Below are 1,811 nucleotides of genomic sequence, written 5' to 3' on the forward strand. Positions count from 1 at the left end.
CATGTACCTAATTTGTTTAATACTCAGTTTATTATTATTATTATTGATTTGATTTTTAGTCCGTCCTTCCTTTATTACCTATTAGGCACTAATAATAAAAGGTATAGTGGACGGACTATTGTATTCGCTTCGGTGTCTGTCTGTCCCCATAGAAGGACTTATCCAAACCTGGTCGACCTATATATCAAATTAAAGGTCTTTTTACCAGAGAACCGCAGGGTAAGTGTACCATTTATTCGCCCACTTAAAAAACGTACCATTTATTGGCCCACCTGCCCACATATATTTTTCTAATTTTTGTTTTTATGACTACAATTTTCGAATAGGACTGGTTCGATAGCAGTCTTTAAGCCCTTTCTTTTGATGAAATTGGATCTTGAAAAAGTTCGTCCAGTTCAGACTTATGTGGCGTAGGTACAGGTGAGCCAATAAATGGTACGTTTTTTAGGTGGGCGAATAAATGGTACAATTACCCCATTTGTACGGCTTTATTTCAAGGCAGGTTTCTCCTGAAAGAGCTCTTCCAGCCAACCAGCTCTCTATTTTCAGCTCTCTTCACACCATGAGCCACTTCCTACGAGTTCTCAAAGCTATCGACCTGCAAAGTCAACAGCAACGTCTAGAGCGAGAGAAACAGTTCTCTCTGAATCTGTCCTCTAACATCCGCCCCTCCTATACTCTGAGCGATAAGTTGTACATGTTCTATGTGGACTACGTGCGATGTGGTCGCGTCAAGGCTAAGTGGAGACGAATGACGTCAGGACCTGGGGACGAAGGAGGGATCATTCGTCACATCGCTCTTGCCAAGGTAAGGCCAGCCACTCATTATCAGGTAGACCTGACACGTATGGCTAAATAAATCCCCTTGTCAGGTCTACATGATAGTGAGTGGCTGGAAAAGGGGTTTTTTTTAAGAGGTTTGACAGAGGGAACTGTAACTGCTATGGTCTTATCGTCCCGAAATCGAAGAGAGAAGGAAGACAGGACCCCCTCTCAGGCAGGATATGACAATTAATTAATTTCTCTACAATACATATTATTTTCTGGTTTTCACTTGACTGGAGTCAAGTCCATGTCCAGAAATATGTATGATATAGTACTTGACCATTATCTCAAACTAAACAAAATTGTTCTCTACAATGTTCATAAAGTTTAAACCCATCCCAATACAACAAAGGGAAAAATCCTGTCTTGATGTAGCATCCAACTGGGAAGTATTGTGTCTCTTCTCAACCATCTGATGAGGGACATGACACGGTTAATTAGGGCATTGGACATGCTTAGGACATGAACTCGTAAAATGCTACGCATGTATAGCAGTAATTTCGTAAAAAAAAAAAAAAAAAAAAAAAAAAAAAAAAAAAAAAAAAACACTAGACAAAAAATTGAGGGGAGGAGCGCACGGAGCACCGCCAACAACAACTCTCTCTATTCCCATACCACATAAAATCTTATAGCTGAAGGTGCAAAACACGATCAGTACCACGGATTTTTAAGGCTGGGATATGTTCGCTTCTTTTCCGCATCTTCTTCATCTTTTCACCGGATTTTACGGTGGGAGTGTGGCTGACTGGGACATAATATGGCAAGGTCTAACTTAGTCTGGATCCGACCTCGTTTGCTCAAGGTAGACTGAAGTTTACGAGCTCCTTACAAAACCTGAGCCTCAAACGGAGTCCCAAAAGTAGGGACAAGAGGTTAGTCAATAGCCGCCTACAGTTGAACTGGCATTTGGAAAGGACGCGGCAGTACATGAGGTTCAATAACTAGAAGTGAATGATAATTGAAGTTTCATTCAGGAGTCTGAAGAA

The 1,811-nt window shown here is 41.0% G+C and overlaps 1 protein-coding gene across 1 annotated transcript in view; it reads left to right on the forward strand.

The window, feature by feature from the left end:
• Positions 1-562: 562 nt before the first annotated feature.
• The window catches only part of LOC113465474 (transformation/transcription domain-associated protein-like), a 24,094-nt gene continuing 22,845 nt past the window's right edge, over positions 563-1,811 (forward strand). The window contains exon 1 of the mRNA XM_026820012.1: positions 563-808. Coding sequence (XP_026675813.1) covers positions 563-808 — 246 coding nt within the window. The remainder of the gene's footprint in view (positions 809-1,811) is intronic.

This window comes from Diaphorina citri, unplaced genomic scaffold (genome assembly GCF_000475195.1).
Source record: "Diaphorina citri unplaced genomic scaffold, Diaci psyllid genome assembly version 1.1 scaffold112, whole genome shotgun sequence".
In the NCBI taxonomy this organism is placed as follows: Eukaryota; Metazoa; Arthropoda; class Insecta; order Hemiptera; family Psyllidae; genus Diaphorina; species Diaphorina citri.